At 44.4% G+C, this 22112-nt stretch overlaps 2 protein-coding genes across 2 annotated transcripts in view; one reads left to right on the plus strand and one right to left on the minus strand.

Moving 5' to 3' along the window:
* LOC140732106 (uncharacterized) overlaps positions 1-22112 on the plus strand; it is an 843203-nt gene that overhangs the window by 99784 nt on the left and 721307 nt on the right. The gene's annotated exons all lie outside the window — the stretch shown is intronic.
* LOC140735686 (interferon-induced protein 44-like) lies at positions 11165-20452 on the minus strand. The gene is made up of 7 exons (XM_073061085.1): positions 20245-20452; positions 20105-20150; positions 19821-20022; positions 17425-17553; positions 15317-15479; positions 15133-15230; positions 11165-12135 (listed from the first exon to the last, which is right to left on the minus strand). The coding sequence occupies exons 1-7, from the start codon at positions 20252-20254 to the stop codon at positions 11971-11973; spliced, it is 813 nt and encodes a 270-aa protein (XP_072917186.1). The 5' UTR covers positions 20255-20452; the 3' UTR covers positions 11165-11970.

Here is a 22112-nt window from a genome sequence, read left to right on the forward strand (position 1 = left end):
CATATGAAAGCAAATTAAGAAATACACTGGATAATCTCACAACTGTCCCAACAGAGGGCAATCAGGTGTTGGTGCCAAACTCTGATCCTTTGGTTGGAAAGTATATCAGACAAGGAAAGACCACACCATGCTGCTCAGAGGAAGCGTGGAAGTGTGGAAAGCAGGGGTCTGAGAACAACAGTTCATCAGGCTGCTGCTAGAGAAATGTGGCAATATTTTAAGCAGGAAGAGAGTTCAAAGAGCTTCAGGAAAGCGGCAGGCATTCAGCTTTTGTGAGTATATAGAATCTACTCCACGTGCATTAAGGTTATTGCAAGAACTTCAAGTGGGAGACAAAACTCCTGAACCTCAGGTCAGCAACGCTTGTTTAAATGTACAGAAGGGACAAACAGGGCAGCCGAGGGTTTCTCAGCTTTGCAAGGACACAGAAGTCATATTTTCAGAATATGTATTTAGTGGTTTCATTTTGCATTTTCAACTTTCTTACAATGGAAGAGAGTGTTTAATTTTGAGAAATATTTATCAACAGAAAAGAATTTCACTTATTTGAGAATTTTTGACAGAAAAATGGCATATCTTGGCATCAAAAAAGGATAGCCCTGGGCTTCGGGCTATATAATTTCCACACCCTACACGTACGTGGTGATAGCTGAGAATGTGCAAGGCCTGATACCAGCTGCAGAGTGATATATTATAAGAAGTGAAAGCAGATTAGGTGATAAAATCTGATTAATATGTTGAAACTTGAAATATGACTTGAATGTGTTGAAATATACTTAACGTGCCAATGAGGTAGAGGGTGACAATCTTTTTAGCACCGTTTAAATTCCTTTGTGTGCTCGTAACAAAGGACATGAGCACTCACAAACGTGCACACCTTAGAGGGAACATTGGTTATGGGAACAGTTTGGTGATAGGGCGAGTGAAGTTGTCCTCACCAGTTCATGAGCCTGATGGTTGAGGAGTAATAACTCTTGAAACTGGTGGTGTGGGGTCTGAGACCTTTGTACCTTATTCCTGATGGCAACAGCAGGAAGAAAGCATAGGCTGGGTGGTGGGGCCTTGAAATATCATGACCAATGCATCCGTTATCTCTTCAGTGACCTCTCTCAGAACTCTGGATGTAGTCCATCTGGTCTGGTTGACTTATTCACCTTAAGGCCTTTGAGTTTGCCTGGCACTTTTGCCTTTGCAATAGCAACAACACTCACTCCTGCTCCTTGACACTCACGGATCACTGGCCCACTGCTAGTGTCTTCCACAGTCAAGACAGATGCAAACTAACCATTAAATTCATCCGCCATTTCTTGCCCCCATTATTACCTCACCAGCATCATTTTCCATTTACTCCTCATATAACTGAAAAGTACTTTTGATATCCTGCTTTATATTGTTGGCTTGTCTGCCCTCATATTTCATCTCTTCCCTTCTTATAGCTTTTTTCATTGCATTTTGGTGGATTTTAAAATCTTCCCAATCATCTAACTTCCCACCCACTTTTGCGACCTTATATGCCCTATCCTTGGCTTTCATGCAGTCCTTAACTTCCTTGTCAGCCATGGTTGCCTACCCCACCATTTGAGAACTACTTCCTCCATGGGACATATCTATCCTGCACCTTGTGAACTATTCCCATCTCTGCCCTGCCGTCATCCCCGGCAGAATTGTCCTCCAATCCACCTGGGCAAGCTCCTCAATGCGGCCTCTGTAATTCCCTTTATTCTGTTGCCATACTGATGCATATGAGTTATGCCTCTCCCTCTCAAATTGCAGTATGAATTCAATCATATTATGATCACTGCCTCCTAAGGGTTCCTTTACATTAAGCTCCCTTATAAGATCTGGGTTATTGCACAACACCCAGTTGAAGATAATTTTTCCCCAAGTAGGCTCAAACACAAGCTGCTCTAAAAAGCCACCTCGTAGGCATTCAACAAATACCCTCTTTTGCGATTTTCCCAATCTCCTTGCATATTGAATTCTCCCATTAAAATTGTGTCATTACCCTTATTACATGCCTTTTCCATCTCACTTTGCAATCTCAACCCCCACATCTTGGCTACTATTTGGAGGCCTGTATATGATTCCCATCATGACTTTTTAATACTTGCAGCTTCATAACTCCACAGACAAAGATTCAACATTCTCTGACCCTACGTCACTTCTTCCTAAAGATGTAATTCCATCTCTTACTAACAGAGCCACACCACAGCCTGTGCCTTCCTGCCTGTCCTTTTGATACAAAATATATCCTTTGATGTTAAGCTCCCACCTATGGCCTTCTTTCACCCACAACATCATACCGACCAATCTCTAATTTCACCACGACTTCGTCCAACTTATTCTGAATGTTACATGCTTTTAAATACAGCACCATCAATTCTGCATTCTTTGCTCTTTTGAATTTTCCCTCTGTGGTACAATTTAACTCTTTGTTTTGTCTGCATTTGTACCCAATCATTGGCTTGTCCATCCTTACATTCATGTTACTCCCATCATCTGCTTGTAAACCTGCTAGCTCATCCTCAGCTCTATCATCCTGTTTCCCATCACCTGCCATATTAGTTTAAACCACTCCCAACAGCTCTGGTAAACCAGCCTGCAAGAATATTGGTCAGCTTCAGGTTCACGTGCAACCAGCCCCTTTCACACAGCTTCCAATTGCCCCAGAAGAGTTCCCAATTCTCCAGAAATCTGAATCCCTGTCCCCTGCTCCAATTCTTCAGCCATACATTTATCTGCTACCTCATTCAATTCCTATCCTCACTGTCACGAGATTTCTACCCTTGAGGTCTGGCTACTCTGCTTCCTTCCTAACTCCCTGCATTCTTTTTTCAGAAGCTCCTCCCTTTTTCTTGCTATGTCACAGGAACCAATATGTACCAAGCCTTCCGGCTGCTTAGCCTCCCTTTTCTGGGTATCCAGAAACATCGCGGACCCTGACACCTGGGAAGAAAACTACCATTCGTGTTACCTTTTCCTACCCACAGAATCACCTATCTGTTCCCTTGACTATAGAGTCCCCTATTACTGCCACCAGTCTCTTCAGTTCCCTACCCTTCTGAGGCACAGGGCTAGGCATAGTGCCAGAGGCACTGCTGTTGTTGCTACCCCCAGGTAGGATCCCCCCTCTCCCCCCGCCCAACAGTGCTCAAAATGGAGTACTTACTGTTGAGGGGGGATGGTCACTGGTGCTCTCCACTATCTGATGTTCTCCCTTCCCTCTCCTGACAGTCACCCACTTATCTGTCTTCTGTAGCCTTGATGTGACTACCTCCCTGTAGCTCCTGTCTATCACTGCTTCACTTTCCCTAACAAGCCAAAGATCATTGAGTTTCATCTCCAGTTCCCTAGTTCGGATTCTGGTGCAGATGTGGCAATTGGGCAGTCTGGGAGTCTCCTGAAATTCTCACATCTGACACCCACAACAGAACACTGGCTCTGTAGACATAACCCCTATTTTCTCTCGAGTTAAATAAGATATAAGGGATGAACTTATCTAGCCTCTGCATGTTCTTGTCAAAGCCCTGTTGAGGCAAAGGCTTACCACTCTGACTCAAGACTACTCCGACGACGACCGCTCCCATGATGACCACTCTGCTACGTGGTATCTCTGTCTTATAGAGACCGGGATTTTAAAACATCTTTGTCGGACTTGCACAGGAATGTTGTGAATGCGCTGTACTCTGCTGAGTCTTTATAAGATACTGGTGTAGCATCAGCTTGAGTATGGTGGACAGTTTTGGGCTCCTGTTTTAAGTAAGGATGTGCTGGCACTGGAGAGGGTTCAGAGGAAGTTCACAAGGTGATTCAGAAATTAAAGGGTTCTCATAAGTGGAACATTTGATAGCTCTGGGTCTACTCACTGTAATTTAGATGGGTAAGTGGGCATCTCTTTGAAACTTTTCGAATGTTGAAAGTCCTAGCCAGAGCAGATGTGGAAAGGCTGTTACCCATGGCGAAGAGTCTAGGGCAAGATGCCACAACCTCAGGGTAGAGGGCATCCAATTAAAACAGAGATGCAGAGAAGTTTCTCCAGCCAGAGGGTGGTGAATTAGTTATCACGGTCAGCTGTGCACGTCAGGTCATTCGGTGTATTTAAGGCAGAGCATGATAGGCTCCTGATTGGACATGGCATATGGTAATAAGAGGGAGCATTATGGACTGTATAACTGAGAATAATTGCTTTCTTAGAGTCGACTCTCACATGGCCAAGGAAATAAAAAACAATCAAATATCTGGGTCCGAGTGTTATCTTGAATTCCTCGACAATATCAATATTTGATTCTGAATGTTATTTGATTTGCCCTTACAATTGGACATCAGAAGAATGAGGAGTAAACTTATCCTTCCTGCCCACTTACAATCCGGCAGCATGCTGAGTGGCTCCCACTGGAGCCAATGGCATTGCAGCATGGAGAGGTGGGTTCGGCTCCCAAAGGTTCGGAGAACAAACAAATAACAAGAGCAGTTCAGTGAAAGATTGGGAATTGATGGAAAGGTGCATCCAGGGGCAGAGTAATGAGATGAGATAAGGAAGGATGGAGGGGAAGGATGAGTTGGGAATGAGAGAGTGGAAGGTAGGGAGGGAGAGGCGAGCAATGTCCTCTTCTTTTCTGTATGACCCTTCCGGCTACAACTGTCATGGTCTCGTCCTTGAAGTCCATTTTCCGGTTCACGGTCCGGTCCGTGGACTCTGGACTCCGGGTCTTCTGGCTGTCTGTTGTTTCATTTGGGCTTAATCACAGGCACCTGATTCTCATATTACAGCTGGAATATGTGGCCCAGGATTTGCGTGTGGTTGCTGGTTCGTCTCATTGGTATCCTGTCCTTGCCTCTGTGGGGTAAGTCAGGCAGTTCTTGCTGTTGCTGTACGGTGGGATCTGTCCCTTCCTGTCCTTGCCTCTGTTGGGTAGTCAGGCTGTCTTTGCCATTACCCTGAGACTGGACTGTTCCCTTCCTTCCCTCTGAAGCCTGGCCTGAAGCCCTGCCTGCAACCTATGCCTGTAGCCCTGCCAGCTACCCACTCCTGAAACCTTGCCAGCAACCTCTCCTGCGTCCTCACCTGCATCGTGGTCACGTTCAGCTGTTGGAGTGAGACCAGTGCCTTGCCACGCCAACAGAAGGAACTATCTAACGTTGAGCTTGAAACTGTCTCTTTGTGTCCCTGTGTTTAGTGTCTGTGTATGAGTCCTGGCCGTATGTCCTGTCTCCAAGGAGGGGTCCTGACTCTGTGTAAAGCCACGGTCCTATGTCCTGTTCCAAAGTAGGTGTCCCAGCCTTGTGTTCTGTGCTCCTGTGCTCCATCCAAGGGTCAGTGTTCCTGTGCTCCAGTCGAAGGCCCCGAGAAGGTTCCAGTCCATGTCCGAGGCCCCGAGGAGGTTCTAGTCCATGTCCGAGGCCCCCAGGAGGTTCCAGCCCATGTCCGAGGCCCCCAGGAGGTTCCAGCCCATGTCCGAGGCCCTCAGGAGGTTCCAGTCTGGGTCCAAGTCCAAGTTTTAGCCTCGGCCTTCTGTCTTGGTCTCGACCAGGGCTAGTGTCCATGTCCAGCTACGCCTCTCCCCACTTCTGCTTTGCTCTCCCTCGACCTAGACTCTGCATTCCTGCTCTCCTTCGATCAAGACCAAGTCTGAGCTTCATGTCCTCGTCCAGCCCTGGAGTTCCGTGTCCTGCCCCGCGTCCAGTCCTCGCCTGGATCCGGAGTCCGAGCCCGAGTCAAGACCCAGGTTCTGGGTCCCTGTCGATTCTCTTGCTCGGAGTCCTTGTCCAGGTTCCCAGTTCCTAGTTCCTCATCCAGGTCCCACTTTCCTACTCTAGTCCTAGCCCATGCCCGGTCTCCTAGTCTTCTCCAGGGCCTGTGTCTCATCCAGGGTCTGTGTCTTGTCCAGCATCATTTCTTCCCCACTTCCCTTGCTTTCTTGATACATCTAGTCCTGTCCCTAGTACTTCAGTGTCTGCGTCTTGCATTTGGGTCCGTTCCCAACGCCCACATTATAACAACATCCTCCCTGTTTCTGTCCAAGTGTAGGGAAGGGGAGAGGTTTATGGGACTGGAGCAAGTGGGTTGGCTCAGTGTGAAGAGCGGTCTAATATAGGGTCAAGCCAAAAATTAAAGTCTACACCCATCACTAAGGAATATCGATTCAAATCAGGCAGAAAAGAGAAAAGACGTTCAAAGAACAAGGAGTCATCTGTATTTGGAACGTATACATTCACAAATATGATTAGCTTATTCCCAAGACTACCCGAAACAATAACAAAGCGCCCATTTGTATCCGAAATTACATTATGTTGAATAAAGGATAAATTCTGATCAAACAGGATAGAGACGCCTCTCGATCTAGATTGAGAGGGTGAATGAAAATGTATACACTTCCATCCTTTGAAAGAACGTGAAATATCATCTTTATGAATATAGGTTTCTTGGAGAAAGATTATATGAGTTTTAAGTTTCCGGATATAAGAGAAAGTAAGAGAAAATCTTATTTCGTTTAACAGGGTTATTTAGATCTTTCACATTAAAACTGAGTATATTAATAAAAGAATCCATCAAGTATCCTTTAGTAATGTATAAAAGGTAATCACAGACATGTAGATAGTGAATAAGTAAAACAGTAAAAACATCCAATCAGCTTTATAGAAGAACCCATTTCGCCCCTCCCTCTCCCCAAAGAGAGAAATCAGCCAAGGGAGGCTGGAGACTAATTCTAACGTTCCCAACCCAAAGCTCCGGTGGCTCCAGAAAATATATATGTATAGCTGTGCTGAATAAATGATTGTAAATATATATATACAAAAAAAATCAAAGTAAATAAGTTTGCTAATTACGATTAAAAAAACCATGGGAAAATATAAGTATTAGTCTCGGTAAAAAAAGGAAAGACAGATTAGGAAAATCAAATATGGAAAATCAATAAGTAAAACAACATATACTCGCGGGTGCAAAAAAAGAGTAAAGAAACAAATAGATAATTAAAAAGGGAAGTGGTTTAGATAGCTTCCTACATAACACTGAGAGAATATAAAGTATTGTTTGAAAAGAGCTGCGAAAAACAGCAAAAGAGAAAATGGATGCAGTCTGCCTGCATATTTTGCATAGTTTGAGAGATAACAAGGCACCAGTTACTTAGTCAAACAAATGAATAAAACGTTGTAAAACCAAGAAATCTTGTTATCAACAAAATGCCAATTACTGGATTGAACACCTGAAATTAAAACATTTAACATAAAACAACTCAAAGTTGAATTTAAGGATGGATACTTTGTAAAAGTTTCTTAGCTTCTTCAGGCTTCGTAAACCAAGAAACCTTATTATCAGAAGTAGTAACCTTGAGTTTACACGGATCTCTGAGAGAAAGGCGACAGCCAAGCTTAAAAAGATCAGACATGACCTCTTTAAAAGCCTGACTAGCTCTTAAAACTTCCGGTGGATAATCTTGAACGATCCGAAACTGTTGATCATGAAATTGTAATATACGTTTCTTCCTTGATTCATGAAGGATCTGTTCTTTAATCTGATAGTCATAAAAGCGAATGATAATAGAGCGAGGTTTAGCAGTGTCCCAATTAGGAGGGGTAATTCGGTGAACGCACTCGAATTTTGGTAGTTCCGATAATATATCAGGGAATAAATCTTTCGGCATTTGAGCACAAAAATCGATAGGTTGATTACCCTCCAGTTTTTCAGGAAGTCCAAGAATTCTTATATTACACCTTCGGTTCCTGGTCTCCAGATCTGTAAGTTTCTTCAGTAACGCGTCGTATTTTTTAAGTTGTTCCTTAGAAATTCTCTTGAAACCTTCGATATCCTTCTGCAACACCGGCAGAAATTCTTCGTGTAGCTTAATATGAATTTCGTGGTCATTCACAGTCTGCTGTATACTTCCAAGTTTCCAATTAAGCGTTTTCAGTTCAGATTTAACCAGGTCGAAGGAATTCTGTAACAAGTCAAACTTGGATTCCGAGTCATCCAGTTTATTCAATTTTTCAAGTTTCTCTGACATTTGTTGAATCATTTCAGTCAAAGTCTCTAAAGTAGTCTCTCTTTTTGACAGCTTTCTACTCATGGTGCTCTCACTGAGATAGGTTTAAACAGCAAAGTAAGCAAATAATTTTGGAGCACATAGCTAGTGCAACCTACTCCATTACAGCCACCGGAAGTCTCCCCACAACAGCATCCTGAACCAGACTGAGTCCTTAGATCCACTCCTCAGAGCAGTCGGAGTAGGCCCAAGCCTACTCACATTAACCGCCTCAGTTCATCATGTCAGCGGGGTAAAAATTCTGCAAAACTCAGAGACAAAAGGTGATTATTTCTAATGCTTTTAGTTGTACTTCTCACCATCTGAACTACCAGTAAGCTGTTGCACAACTTTGGTTGAGCCATCTTAACATTCTGACCGGACAATCAGTCAGTATACTCTTCACAGCACATCTGCAGGAAATTGCAAGAGTCTTTGGTGACATATCAAGTCTCCTTCAAACCCCAAATGAAATCTAGCCACTGGTGTGGCTGTTTCATAACTGCATCAAAATATTGGGCTCAGGATAAACCTTATGAAATGCTGACAGAGAGCAATTTGAAACCACTCACCCTATACACAACTGAGCCCTTGATGAGGACTGGTGTGTGTTCCCCAGATTTCCCCTTCCTGAAGTCAACAATCAATTCCTTGGTCTTACTGACATAGAATGCAAGGTTGTTACTATGATACCACTCAACCAGCTGATCTCTCTCAGTCCTGTACATTGCCTCGTCAGCATCTGAGTGTCATCAACAAAATTATAGAAATGGCCTTTTATATATTGGTAATGTAAGTAGAACGATTGCTACACCTGCCCTTACAATTCCTCCCTCACCACCATTCAGGGCCCCAGACAGTCCTTCCAGGTGAGGTGACACTTCACCTGTGAGTCGGCTGGTGTGGTACACTGCGTCTGGTGCTCCCAGTGCAGCCTTTTATATATTGGTGAGACCCAACGCAGATTGGGAGACCGTTTCGCTAAACACCTACACTCTGTCCATCAGAGAAAGCAGGATCTCCCAATGGCCACATATTTTAATTCCACATCCTATTTCCATTCTGATATGTCTATCCATGGCATCCTCTACTCTCAAAATGAAGCCACAATCAGGTTGGAGGAACAACACCTTATATTCCATCTGGGTAGCCTCCAACCTGATTACATGAACATTGATTTCTCTAACTTCCATTAATGCTCCTCCTCTCCTTCTTAATTCATCCCTGATTTATTTATTCCCCCCCTCTTTTTTTTCTACCTTTGCCCATCACTTATTGCCTGTTCTCCATCTCCTTCTTGTGCTCCCCTCCCCCTTTCTTTCTCCCTAGGCCTCCCGTCCCGTGATCCTTTCCCTTCTCCAGCTCTGTATCCCTTTTGCCAATCACCTTTCCTGCTCTCAGCTTCACGCCACCCCATCCTGTCTTCTCCTATCATTTTGGATTTCCCCCTCCACCTCCTACTTTCAAATCTCTTACTATCTTTTCTTTCAGTTAATCCTGATGAAGGGTCTCATCCCAAAACATCGACAGTGCTTCTTCCTATAGATGTTGCCTGGCCTGCTGCATTCCATCAGCAGTTTGTGTGTGTTGCCTGAATTTCTAGCACCTGCAGATTTCCACGTGGAGCCAAAGAAAATATGGTTGAGAGTGAGGACGAGTCCTGTTAGATGGAGGTTGGAGCAGAGTGGCGGTGGAGTGGAATCGAATGGTTCATTTGTTAAAAGAGAAGTGGAGAGTTTTTACGCCTTCTTGATGGGGGTTAGAATTGCATCAGGGCTGAACATCCATGGTGAAGATGAAAATCCTTCTGTATGTCAATGATTTTTGGGGTCCTGTCTACTGTCTCTTTATATTTGACTTCCCAAAGGGCATCAGCTCAGAATTGTCTGGACTAAACTCTGTCTCTAACTGTGACCATTCTAACTGTAACTGGCTCTAAACGTGACTGACTCTAACTGTGCTCACTCTGACTCTGACCTGCTTTAACTGTGACAACTCTATCTGCGACAGGCTCTAACTGTGACCAACTCTAATTATGACCACTCTGACTGTGACCAGCTCTAACTGTGACCAGCTCTAACTGTGACCGGCTCTAACTGTGACCGGCTCTAACTGTGACCGGCTCTGACTGTGACCAGCACTAACTGTGACCAGCTCTAACTGTGACCACTCTAACTGTGACTGGCTCTAACTGTGACCACTCTAACTGTGACCGGCTCTGACTGTGACCGGCTCTAACTGTGACCGGTTCTAACTGTGACCACTCTAACTGTGACCAGCTCTAACTGTGACCACGCTAACTGTGACCGGCTCTAACTGTGACCGGCTCTGACTGTGACCGGCTCTAACTGTGACCACTCTAACTGTGACCGGTTCTAACTGTGACCGGTTCTAACAGTGACCGGCTCTAACTGTGACCGCTCTAACTGTGACCGGCTCTAACTGTGACTGGCTCTAACTGTGACCACTCTAACTGTGACCACTCTAACTGTGACCGGCTCTAACTGTGACCGGCTCTAAGTGTGACAGGCTCTAACTGTGACCGGCTCTAACTGTGACCACTCTAACTGTGACCAGCTCTAACTGTGACCGGCTCTAACTGTGATCTGCTCTCGTGACTACTCTAACTGTGATGGCTCTAACTGTGACCGGCTCTTACTGTGACCACTCTAATTGTGACTGGTTCTAATTGTAACAGACTCTAACTGTGACTGGGACTAACTGTAACCAGGTTCAACTGTGACATGCTCTGACTGTGAATGGCTCTAACTGTGCCGGGCACTCACTGTGACTGACTCTAACTGTGAGCACCCTTACTGCAAACGGCTCTAACTGTGACCGGCTCTGTTGTAATGTGAGTATTATTAAAAGTAAGTTAATTGTTTTCGGGAAGCTGTTGGTAACAAGAGGCTGGTTCTGGGGTTAGCGGCGTTTTACTTTTGGTATGCATTGTATATAGTTCCACCTCCCAGGCCGGGTGAGGTTCCTGAAAGCCTCTGTATAGCAAATATCATTTGTCATCCAAGATAAAGACGTTCTTTTGACAATGAAATTGTGGAGTGGTCCTTTTTTAAAGTAAAAGTTACCACAGGCTCTAATGGTGACTGGCTTTAACTGTGTCAGGCTCTAACTGTGACCACTCTAACTGTGACCAGCTGTAAAAGTTACTGGTTTTAACTGTGACTGCTATAACGGTGACCTGCTTTAGCAGTGACTGACTGTAACTGTGACCACTGTATCTGTGATTGACTGTAACTGTGATTGACAGTAACTGTGATTGGTTGAGAAGTGACCAGCAGTACAAGTGACAGGCTGTAACTGAGGAGCAGTAATTATGACCGCCTGTCACAGTAATTGGCTGTACCAGTGACCGACTGTAACAGTGACCATCTGTAACTGTGACTGACTGTAAATGTGACAAGCTTTAACAATGAATGGCTGTAACTCTGACCACTATAACTGTGACTGTCTGTAACTGTGACCAGTTGTTACTGTGAATGCTGTAACTGTGATTGATTGCAACAGTGACTGGCTGTAATTGTGACTGCTGTAACTGTGACCATCCATAACAGTAACCAGTTGTAACTGTCATGGGCTGTAACTGTGACTGCCTGTAGCAGTAACCGGCTGTAACTATGACTGTCTGTAACTCTGACTAACTCTAACAGTGACTGATAGTAACTAAGGACATGGTTTGCTTTTATTCTGCCAAGTGCTCTGGGCCAGCTATCCACCTTTCAGCTTTACAGGGAAAGAAACTACAGAAGAATGAAACAATTATACAAGTTACTAAAAGTCTACAGACAAACAGGTGATTGTACAAATATATATAAACAAGCATAAAGAATGCTAAAACTACAGGGAAAACAATAAAAACATCAATCCCACAACAGTGTCCATGCTCCTGAAATTGGATTGGATTCACAGCACTGGACAAGGTCATCTGTGATCATTGCACTGTTTTGAGAAATCGGTCAATGTTTCTGACCATATTATCCAGAACATACAGGGCCAGGATGCATCTTATCATCTCGATCTGATCACCTTTCCACTGATTCGAAACCACAAACATGGAAGGCCTGTCCATCCCAGTACTTTCCGCCAACTTCTCAAACTGAGGGAAAGGAAGGAGAGAGAGGGTATTAATGGAATTATAAACTCCACAAGCTTCAGATTCATGGGCAATGGTAGCAGTAACAGAGACGGAGAGAGCTGTTCGATTGGGATGGGCTTCAGCTGAACTGTGTTGTGGCCAGTATCCTGGGGAATGACGTGGATACTGTGTAGACCAGGCTTCAGACTGGATGGAAAGGTGAGGGTTCCAAAGGCAGAATGATTAATAACTGAAGAGGAAGTGAGAGAGCGGTGGCACAGAGGAGTGAGGGGGGATTTGACAAACAAAGTGTGGCAGGAGGGGGCAGAAAATGTCAGTAAAACGAGGCTGCACAAAGTAAAGCCCGAGTAATAGAGTTTAACACGTGGCTAAGGAGATGGTGCAGGAGGAGGAGGGCTTCAGATTATTGGATCATTGGGCTCTCTTCCAGGGAAGGTGGGACCTGTACAGATGGGATGGTTTGCACCTGAACTAGGGGAACGAATATCCCAGCAGGAAGGTTTGCTAGTGCTGCGAGGGGGGTGGGGGTGGTGCTTAAACTAGAACCACACAGGATGGGAACCAGAGCACCTGAACAGATAGTGGAGTGGTTGTGGGGAAAGATGTTGCTGAGCCTACACACAAGGTCAGGAATCAAAAGTTTGACCATGGTGGGACTAATGTTCTGAGTTTTGTATATTTCAATGCAGGGAGTATTGTAGGAAAGGCAGATGAGCTTAGGGCACATTCAAAGTACATTTATTATCAAAGTATGCATAAATTATACAACCCTGAGCACCTGGAGTAGGCCCACAGCCTCGGTCTCAGTTTGTCAGACAGTAGGACAAATCACCGTGAAGCTCGCACACACGAAACGCGAAGCAGCCGGAGCAGTCTCACAGGTTCAGGGTGAGATGTGAAAAGTTTAAGGGAAACATGAGAGGAAACATCTTCACTCAGAGGATCGTGAGAATGTGTGACGAGCTGTCAGCACAAGTGCTGCATGCAAGCTCGATTTCAACATTTAAGAGAAGTTGAAAACAGATGCAGAGGAATTTCTTTAGCCAAAGGGTGGTGAATTTGTTGCCACATGCAGCTGTGGAGGTCAGGTCGTTGGGTGTATTTAAGGCAGAGATTGATAGGTTCATGATTGGACATGGCATCAAGGTTACGGGGAGAAGGCCGGACACTGGGCTTGAGGAGGAGATAGAAAAAAAAAGATCATAGAAAAACATACAAACACAGAAAATCTACAGCACAATACAGTCCCATTAGCCCACAAAGATGTTCTGAACATGTCCCTACCTTAGAAATTACTAGGCTTACCTATAGCCCTCTATTTTTCTAAGCTCCATGTACCTATTTAAAAGCCTCTTAAAAGCCCCTATCATATCCACATCCACCACCATTGTCGGCAGCCTATTCCACGCACTCACCACTCTCTGAGTAAAGAACTTACCCCTGACATCTCCTCGGTAACTACTCCCCAGCACTTTAAATCTGTGTCCTCTTGTGGCAACCATTTCAGCCCTGGGCAAAAGCATCTGACTATCCACACGACCAATGCCTCTCATTATCTTATACACCTCTATCAGGTCACCTCTGATCCTCCTTCGCTCCAAGGAGAAAGGGCCGAGTTCACTCAACCTGTTCTCATAAGGCATGCTCTCCAATCCAGGCAACATCCTTATAAATCTCCTCTGCACCCTTCCTATGGCTTCCACATCCTTCCAGTAGTGAGGCGACCAGAACTGAGCACAGTACTCCAAGTGGGGTCTGACCAGGGTCCTATATAGCTGCAACATTACCTGTCAGCTCCTAAATTCAATTCCACGATTGATGGAGGCCAATACACCATTCACCTTCTTAAGCACAGAGTCAACCTCCCGCAGCTGCTTTGAGTGTCCTATGGTCTTGGACCCCAAGATTCCTCCGATCCTCCATACTGCCAAGAGTCTTACCATTAATACTATATTCTGCCATCATATTTGACCTACCAAAATGAACCACTTCACATTTATCAGGATTGAATTCCATCTGCCACTTCTCTGCCCAGTTTTGCATCCTATCAATGTCCCACTGTAACCTCCGACAGCCCTCCACACTATCCACAACACCTCCAACTTTTGTGTCATGATTGAACAGACTCGATGGGCCAAATGGCCTAATTCTGTTCCTATGTCTTATGGTCTAAGTTTGGATTGGTACATGGGTGGTCAGGGTTTGGAGGGCTATCGTTCAGTTGCAGGTCGATGGGAGTAGGCATTTTAAATGTTTTGCTGCTGATTAGATGGGCTGAAGGGTCTGTTTCTGTGCTGTATTTTTCTATGACTCTTTGAGTCTAAGCCTAATTTGGAGTATTGTCTGCAGTTTTGGTCACCTACCCACTGGATAAGTGTTTGGAAGGTTGGGGTTCAAGAGTGCAGGGATCTGGGACAGAAGGAGATGAGGTCTGAAACACATCAACTGAATTCTAGTGACTGGGACAAGATAGAGAGACCCAGTTCCCTCCTGCTACCTCCCATGTTTACCTTCTGTGTTTACCTCTCTGCTGTCCATGGGATTATCCAATGCACAGATGGGTGCTAAGTTTCCCACACCTACAGTGGCATGCAAAAGTTTGAACTTCCCTGGTCAAATTTCTGTTACTGTGAATAGTTCAGTGAGTAGAAGATAAACTGATCTCCTAAAGTCATAAAGTTAAAGATGAAACATTCTTTTCAAGATGTTAGGCAAGATTAGTGTATTATTTTTGTTTTGTATAATTTTAGAGTTAAAAAAATACACTTTATGCTGTCCAGTGTAGGTCTGTAGTCTAGTGTAGCTTTCTCTGTGTTGTTTTTTTTTATTACGTAGTTCAGTCTAGTCAATACAATGGCATGGAAATGATGGTTCACTGTTACCCATCCGAGTCTGATCAAGGATGGACAATAAATGGTACATGTGTCTGCACACTCACAAAGTTACACTGTAAAAATACCACATTGATATCATTTCTCAGATTCTACAGATTATTACCTTCCTCTGCAGTGGCTTGTATTCATAAATCCATGCATTGTATTTCTCTGGTATCCCTAATAATTCAAACTTGGTCCCAATCATAACCCTGTGAATATCTGGAAAAGAGAGATGATCCAGATATCAATATGAAGCTGCAATGATGTGGTGACAACAGTTACACAGACCAAAAGAAAGCACTTACATTTCTGTGCCACAATCATCTGTAACTCCTGAAACACTTTCATTTTATCGTCACTGATCACGTCTGTGGTGTTGATGTCACATATGAATGCGACTCCATGAATTACATTTTCCAGAATAACAGGATAGTTGGCAACATCCGAGTCAGGATTGAAACTGTGTAACTAAGTGAGACAATGAAGAACTGGTTACAGAGGAAGCAGCAAGAACACCGACGATCACAATCACTCAGCACTGACTGGAGGGACCAGTCCCATCATACAAAGTCCAGTGGTCACGGTCACTGATCTACTGAGATCCGGATGGGCTCTGACCTCACTCTTGCTTCAGGGATCGATGGGATCTCTCTGACCCTGTGAACCTCCATCTGAGAATGTTGCCTCCCCAGTTCACTGCTACTTTTCAGCTGATTTCATTGTGGGTCCCCTCTGTCTGCACGTGCAGTTTCAGAATTTGCTCTCAGCTCTTCAGTACTCAGTCCCTTGCTCTGTTAAATGTCTCAACATTTTTACCTAAATGTCAGGATATGATAACAAAGTTTGCAGATGATTCAGAAACGGTTTGGTCCTTCACACTGCAGGATGATACAGATGGTTGGTCAGTGTGTAAACGGATGGGAAATTTAATCCTGAGTTCAGTCTCCATCAGTAATGTGGGAGAGACAATCGTGTGCTTTGTATCCAGGTTATTGGATGATAGTAAATGATACTTTCAGCAGCTTTTGTTCATGTTATTTTCCTTCAGCCATTCTGCCAGTCTAGTCTATGCTAGCCCTTAGTCAGTTCTCCCTGCTGTCTCATCTCCCCATCAAGTCCCCACCATTCTGACAACCGACTGGAAATGACAGCAGCAGATTGACCCAATGACCTGCACGTCACTGGGATGTGGGAGCCAGAAACCAAGATCATTGGGGAGGAAACCCACATCATCACAGGAATATCAGACTGATCCGGGGATGGTAGGTTTGACGAATGAAGAGAGATAAGAACAGGAACAGAGTGTAGGGGAATGTAATGGGTGACAGATGGCACATATTAATCATCATAGAAACTGTTCTACATGATTCACAAACACCCTCATTGAGTTGTGTTCACTTTAAGAAATGGTGTCTGATATAATGACATCAGTATAAGGTTACTGCTTTTGTTTTTTCCTGTGATGGAAGTAAAAGACTGCAAATCTTATTAAACACATAAAATGTCTTCCAAATGTTTTACTCAGAAAATCCTACAAAAGCAAACACAGCCCACCCCCTCCCATCCATCCTTCCACTAACCCCAGCCTTCTCCTCCAATTCAGTAAGCAGAACTGATCTAGTCTGGACCTCAAAGCCTTCTTCTGTTGGCCCATGGCCATTGACTCCCGAGTGTCTGTTCTCACATCAGTTTGGAAGTAAGACATGATCTCATGGCCACACACAGAATTCCAACATCAAACCCCACACGGTGTCGAAAATGGATGCCAGCAGAAGGCAACTGGTGGGAGACAAGGAGGAGCTGCTCCAGGTGAGTTGGAGCAGGGATCTGACCATCATAGGGGCAGGCAACCCTGTGACCTTCACTAGCAGTGGAGCAGATGCTGGGGCCATGTGTTGCTGGGATTGATCCATTTCCCCATCACTGCTCCGTCTCCTGACCTGTACCACGTGGAGGATGTCAGCACACTGTTCAGTCCTCCCTCACATGGACAAAACTCAACATGTCCCAGCAACGTGCAGAGGACAGGTGAGGTGGGAACTGCTGGGGCTGAGACTCCAAGGAGAGAGATAGGGAACTCGCCAACCAACCTCTGTCACTGTGTCCCACTGTGCTACTCGAGTACTAATATCTGTCACTCTGGCCCTGTGTGTTACTCCATGAATAATATCTGTCACTGTGTTCTCAAGTGTTACTCTTTGTTTGGTGTTTCTGAATAACTTCTTTTACAGAGTGCCACCCTCTCTCAATCTACATTGTAGCTTCATCCCAATTGGAATATGGACCCACTCTTCTGACCATGTCTGTGGCATCAGAAACTTGTATTGGAGCCATTTCTCCCTCTCTCTCTGAAGTTGTTCAGTGTTTACTGGCTTGTGGAAATCAGGAGTGTGAAGTAATGGAGGAAACTCACAATCATTCCTTTGGGAACTCTCCCTTCCAGGATCATCTGTAACACCCTCTTTGTCCGATCGGTGTTCGCCAGAGCATGCCATCCAGCTGAATCCCAAAACTGTAAACACCCTGCTCTGTAGCACCTGAGCTGTAAATTTTCAGAAAGATGTAAATTTCTATGACATCTTTCATGGAAAGAGAAGTTCTGTATAATGTAGAACACAGGACAGACAGTGTTTGCACAGTAAGATCCCATAAACATTAGAATGTTTATCAACAGAACATCTGCTTTGTGTCATTGACTGATGGCTAAAAACATTCACAGGGACATGGCAGAACTCCCTGCTTTTCCCTCAGTGATGTGACATTCCAACCTGCGGGAGATCTCCCTGATCTTCTCTCAGTCACAGGACATCTCATGACAAAAGGAAACTCCACTTCCTTTGCTGCCCTGGGACTGTTTACATTCCCCTGAGAGGGCAGGTGAATCCCTGGTATGCAGACCCAGAGACACTCTGACTGCAGCAATGTTATCCCGAATCTCTGGATTCCCCTTTCAAACTGCAACATTCCAGTTCACTGAGAAAACCAAATTAATAAGGACAGTCTTGTGGTGAGAGAGCAGAAATGTGGAGAGTACAGCATATCAGGCAGCATCCATGGAGAAAAGAACAGGGAATGTTCTCAAGAGAAGGAATTTGTGGTTAAACCCACTAGGGTAAAGGTCATTCTAGATTAGGTGTGGTGAAATAAACTGGATTTGATTTAGGAGTTTGAGGTAAAGGAACCCTTTGGAGGCAGGGTTCATAAGATGATTGAATTCACCTTTAGGCTTAGGAGGGAAAAACAAAAAATGGTGTATCGATTTACAGTGAAATAAAGGGAATCACAGAGGCATGAGAGAGGAGCTGGCCAAAGCTGATTGGAAGTGGACACCAGCAGAAATGGCAGCAGAACAGCAATGGCTGGAGTTTTTGGGAGCAATTCAAAAGGTGTAGCATAGATTCATCCCATAGTGGGAGAAGTATTCTAAAGGGGGTGGAATCGTAATGAAGTAACCATGTCAAAGGAAAGTCAAAATACAACACTAAAACAAAAGAGAGGGGATATAATGAAGCAAAAAGTAGTGGGAATTTAGAGTATTTGGTTTATTTTAAAAACCAGCAGAATGCATCTGAAAAATCCAGAAGCAGAAAAAATATGAAATTTGAGGATAAGCTATCCAAGAATATAAAAATTATACCAAAAGATTTTTCAGATACTGTATATAGAGTCAAAGAGAGGCAAGAGTGGATATCAGCCCATTGGAACATAATGCAGGAGAGGAAGTAATGGGGAACACAGAAATGGCAGATGAACTCAATAAGTAGTCTGTCAGTCTCCACTGTGGAAGACACCAACAGTATGACAGAGAGTCAGGGACTAGGAATGAGTGTAGTTGCTGTTAGTAAGGAGAAGGTGATGGGAAGTGGAAAGATTTGAATTTAGGTAAGTCACCTGGACCAGATGAACTGCAGCCTAGGTTCTGAAAGGGGTTCCTGAAGAGATTGTGGAGGCATCAGTAGTCATCTTTAAATAAGCACTAGATTCTAGATTGGTTCTGAAGGACTGGAAAATTGCAAATGCCATTTCACACAATCATTCTACCAATCCGTCTGTCCTTCTGCAAAATCCCTGCTTCCTCAGGACTACCTTCCCCTCCACCTATCTTCGTATCATCCACAAAACTGGCCACAGAGCAATTAATTCCATCTTCCAAATCTTTGGCATACAATGTGAATAGAAGCATTCCCAATATCAATTGTAATGCAACTAGTCACCAGCAGACAGCCAGGAAAAGCCCCAACTATTTTTACTCTTTGCCTCCTGCCAGTCAGCCAAACTTCTGTCCATGCTAGTAACTCTCCTGTCACCAGCATCATCCATGGGCTCTTAACTTGTTCAGCAGTTTTATGTGTGGCTCCTTGCCTTCTGAAAATCCAAGGAAACAACATCCACTGACTCTACTTTGTCTTTCCTGCCTGTTATTTCGTCAAAGAATTCCAACAGAGTTTTCAGACAAAATTTCCCCTTCAGAAAATCCTGACTTTGGCCTGTTTTGTCATGTGCCTTCAAGTGTATCGAAACCTTATCCTAATCAATGGAGTCTAGCATTTTCCCAACCACTGACCACTGGCCTATAATTTCTTTTGTCTCCTTCCCTTCTTAATACGCCAGCAAATTTTTCACTGATATCAGGGACTTGGATTTAAATGACCTCCTGACTGCTTTCCAGCCAACAGATTGGATTGAGGTGAATTCTCACTGTGTCTGATGTGGACATCAGGAAGACAGAGAAACGGAGGTGAATTCACAGTGAATAGAGCAACGTATACTGTCTGTGTGTTTATATTTAAATGACGACAGTCTGTGTACCTCTAGTGCGAAAGACTGGGGATCCATCCCTGTCGGGACACAGGTCATGGTCACTCCTTGTGGATCCAGAGCCGAGAGGAATGTGTTGATGGTCGATGATTTCCCAGCCCCCACCAGGCCGACCAGCAGGATGTTTATACAGCCTCCACAGCACACAGGAGGGTTGTAGTTACGCAAGTTGTTCCTCAGAGTGTCCAGATTCCTGACAAAGACCAGGGAGACAGACCATCAGCTGACTGGGTAAAACGGGTTAATGAATTAAAACCTTGATTATGGGAACCTACCGCTTATCCATGGTTGGATAGTGAAAACAGCCGTCCTTTGAAAACTCTGAAATGCAATTTGAAAGAATTAATTTCTTTGTTTTTATCTTGAGAATTAGGGGTGGAATGGTCTCAGTAACGGATTGAAGATATAAACTCACTGCTTCCCATGTTTGTCGTTGTGTAAACCCAGTGATCGGTGCTGGTGTGCTGACTGCGCTTTAGCCCGCGGGGATCAAAGTCTGTTTCTTGCTTGTACTTTCACTGTGGCTTGCGGCTGCTCAATATGCGAACTTGGGGAGAGAGATCAAGTGAAACAGGAACCAATAAAGAATTTTACAGTGAGATTACATTCATTCTGCCTTTGCCATCGTCTGGATTCAGCGACTCCACCCAGGATGTAAACGTTAACTCACAAAAAGAGCCCTTCCTGTTTGGAGTACAGTCACCCACAAACAGGAAACATGACGGGACTTTCCACAGGGAAAATTCTGTCGCGTTGTTCCACCAGGGAATGTAGCTGACATCCAGACCCTAAATACCACCAGGTGAATTCCCATTCCTTCACCTTCCTTTTGGGTCTGTGGACATTGTGCTCAGTTCCTTTGAGCCCCTCCCCTTTCCAACACGTTGGCTTCATCTTTGCTCCTTCATCAGCTGATGTTGTCATCGTTTCCCATACCACTCAATTGCAGATGAAGATCCTGCCTTCCCATGGGTGCAGTGGTTTACCAGGATCGTGTGCACATTGCCTGTGAATGGCTTCAGGAAATGGAGGTGTTGCTTCAAATAAGAAGAGGGTGAGGACTGTGGGAATGGACAACTCCAAGGGCTTTGCTCTTGTCTTTTACTGGAAAGAATATGAGATTGTTCTCCAACCTACACTTTGTGAATCATCTTGTTTGAAGCTTTTTCTCAGGAATACATGGAGTACAGCACAAAAATGGGCCCTTCAGCCCATCTAGTCCATGCTGTAACTACCTAAACTGCCTACTCCCATTGACCTGCAGCTGGACCATACCACTACCATCCCTGTACTGATCCAGACTCTCTTAAACTTTCAAATCAGGTTTGCATGCACCACTTGTGCTGGTAGCTCAGTCCACACTCTTACAACCCTCTGAGTGAAGAGGTTTCCCCTCATGTTCCCCTGAAACTTCTCACCTTTCACTTTTAACCTATGACCTTTGGTTGTAGTCCCACCCAACCTCAGTGGAAGAAGCCTGCTTGCACTTAGCCTATATATACCCCTCATAATTCTGTATACCTCCATCAAATCTCCTCTCAATCTTCTACGTTCTAAAGAATTCTGTTCTAACCAATTCAATTTTGGTTATAACTCAGATCCAGCATCATCTAGATTAGTCCATATTCATTCAGCCTTGTTTACATCATTCCATCATCAACATAGTTGACCAAAACAACAAGCAATACTCCAAATTAGTTCTCACCAACACCTTACACAATTTCAACATAATGTCCCATCTCCGGTATTCAATACACTGATTTATGAAGACTAATCTGCCAAAAGCTTTCTTTATGAGCCTATCTACCTGTGATACCACTTTCAATGAATTATGAACCTGTATTCCCAGATCCCTTTGTTCTACCACACTCCTCAATGCCCTACCATTCACTGTGTAGGACCTAGCCTCATTTGTCCTACCAAGATGGAAAACTTCATACTTATCTGTGTTAAATTCTATCTGCCATTTTTCATGAAAGCCTTCCTCACTGTCCACTGGACCTTTGGTGTCTTGAAGTCCTCTGCAAATTTGCTGATCCAGTTAACCCTATGATCATCCAGATCATTGATATCAATGACAAGCAACAAAGGACCCAGCACTGATCCCTGCAGCACACCACCAGTCACAGGTCTCCAGACAGGCACCCTCTACCACCACTCACTGGCTTCTCCCACAAAGACAATGTCCAAGCCAATTTACCACCTCATCCTGAATGCCGAGCAACTAAGCCTTCTTGACCAGCCTCCCAAATGGGACGTTATCAAATGCCTTACTGGAATCCA

Source organism: Hemitrygon akajei, chromosome 1, assembly GCF_048418815.1.
Source record: "Hemitrygon akajei chromosome 1, sHemAka1.3, whole genome shotgun sequence".
Taxonomy (NCBI): Eukaryota; Metazoa; Chordata; class Chondrichthyes; order Myliobatiformes; family Dasyatidae; genus Hemitrygon; species Hemitrygon akajei.

Excerpts from the sequence above, each read along its gene's own strand:
- LOC140735686 (XM_073061085.1), bottom strand. Across the intron at positions 17,554-19,820 it reads CCCAGTCTTTCGCACTAGAG|CTCAGGTGCTACAGAGCAGG; the intron begins GTACACAGACTG and ends GAAAATTTACAG. Across the intron at positions 15,480-17,424 it reads GAGTTCCCAAAGGAATGATT|TTACACAGTTTCAATCCTGA; the intron begins GTGAGTTTCCTC and ends TGTCTCACTTAG.